This window comes from Octopus bimaculoides, chromosome 10 (genome assembly GCF_001194135.2).
Source record: "Octopus bimaculoides isolate UCB-OBI-ISO-001 chromosome 10, ASM119413v2, whole genome shotgun sequence".
Lineage (NCBI taxonomy): Eukaryota > Metazoa > Mollusca > Cephalopoda > Octopoda > Octopodidae > Octopus > Octopus bimaculoides.
The window spans coordinates 30,974,822-30,976,761 of NC_068990.1; the positions used below are offsets into that span (position 1 = coordinate 30,974,822).

At 35.4% G+C, this 1,940-nt stretch overlaps 1 protein-coding gene across 2 annotated transcripts in view; it reads left to right on the forward strand.

The window, feature by feature from the left end:
* The window catches only part of LOC106873591 (uncharacterized), a 22,424-nt gene extending 21,762 nt beyond the window's left edge, over positions 1-662 (forward strand). Inside the window, exon 4 of one of the 2 annotated variants that reach the window (XR_008265029.1) lies at positions 61-656. Coding sequence is in view for 1 of the 2 variants with exons in the window: in XM_052971103.1 (XP_052827063.1) it covers positions 63-647 (585 nt within the window). In the remaining variant the exon portion in view is untranslated. Of the gene's footprint in view, positions 1-60 lie in introns of both variants that reach the window. The other variant, XM_052971103.1, reaches the window with a different exon arrangement.
* Positions 663-1,940: the final 1,278 nt, after the last annotated feature.

Sequence of the window (1,940 nt, forward strand, 5' to 3'; positions counted from 1 at the left end):
CTGTTTTGGTTACTACTGTAATATGACATAAGTCTTTCATTCTTTATTTTCTTAAAACAGAAATGGATAAGCTGATGACAAGCTTCCACCAGGGAACTGCACCATTTAATGCCACCTTTCAAGTTAGAGTATATAATTCTTTAAGGATGTCAGGTACAGTTTCCCTGCTCCGGACTACTAAATTTCTCCCCGTAGATCGGGGCGAAGCGAGTGAAGTTTTCACCAAAGCGACCCAGTACTCAACAAAAGAGGACACCCAAAGAAGTTACATTGAAGAACTTGGTACCAACTTTATGGAATATAAGAAAGACGATTTTAAAATCGGTCCCGTCGACGTTCAGCTTTCGAAATCATTTAAAGAGCTGAAAGAAATTAAACTCTCTCCCAGCGACTTAGTAGACGGATCAGAAATCGGTTTCATAGATTCAATAGCTATCGATAAGTTTACTGAAAACGAATCGGAAATTGGTATTGATCGCTGGCTCTGGTCAGAATCACGTTATCCCATCACTGTTTATCCAGTCATGCTAAAGGCAGATCCACATAAAGCAGAACGAATAAAAGAAATGCAGAAGTATCGTGACCTCTATAAGTTAAAATACGTAGAGGGCTTCCCTCTTAAGGTGAGTATATATCTGGTATTGTAATAAAAAGATGATTTTAATTGTTTTGTTTTCCATTTATTATTAAACTGAAAATGGTGAGGATTATATGGCTGAGTCTAGCTATGAATTCATCGCTTGCCGGGTAACCATAATACCGATTAGTGCGAATGGGCTCGGCTATATGTTTTGTAAACAAAATTCAAGAGAATATTTTATAATGTATATGAAATAATTTTAGACTTCTTACTCTGGTAGTTGTTATTAGCAATTGAATTTCCCATTACAGTTAAATTCCTCTGGCCAGGAATCGAACCTGCATCGTAGACTTAGAGCAACCAAGATGACAAGATGAAATGTCTAATTTTTTTGAGGAGAAGATTGTGGAAATTCTCCAAAAGACAAATTTTTCTATCCAGGTTGATGATAGCGGAATTCATAACCAAGCTATCCTTCTGGTCTATGTCAGATTCATCCATGAAGATGATATAAGGGAAGAAATGTAATTCATTAAAAGTTTGCCTGAAACTACTAATGGAGAAGATATATTCAATGAAGTAATGCGATATTTTAATGATGAAAATATTCCATTGACTAATTTGATCAACATTGCATCAGATGGGGCTGCAACTATGACTGGAAAAATGAAGACGTTGTTTCTAGAATGAAACCAGTTGCTCTTCATATTTTTTATACACATTGCATTATCCACAGACAGCATTTGGTTGCTAAGAATATTGGAGGACACATGGAAGAAGCACTCAACATTGCCATACATGCAATTAACTTTGTCAAATCAAACTCAGTGACTAATAGATTCTTTATGCAATTCTGTGAAGATGAAGATTTTAAAACCCTATTGCTTCACACAGAAATAAGATGGTTGTGAAAAGGCCTGAGCCTTGGAAGACTAGTGAATTGGTGGGAACCATTAATCAACTTTCTCATGTTCAAGAGTTAGATGACTCATTACAACACCAAGAAACAAGCTGATACAACTAAGAAAATTTTGGAAAGGCTTTCTGAGTTTAAATCAAAAATATTCTACTTGAGTGATATTTTTAAAACAGTGAATCTGCTTAACTTAGGGCTGCAAGGTAGAAAATCAGATTTGGTCACCTATTCTCAGAAGATAAAAGGGTGTATGGGGAAATTAAAAATTTTGGAAAAAAACAGTTTGAAAAAAAAAATTGGCATCATTTCAAAATTTTAACACCACAGCTCCTACATCAGAATGCATTGCTGCATGCATTATCCTTCTTGAAGGTCTTCATGTAGACTTTGAGAGAAGGTACAATGATTTATTAAAGATAGATTATCCACTCTGGTTTGTAGACC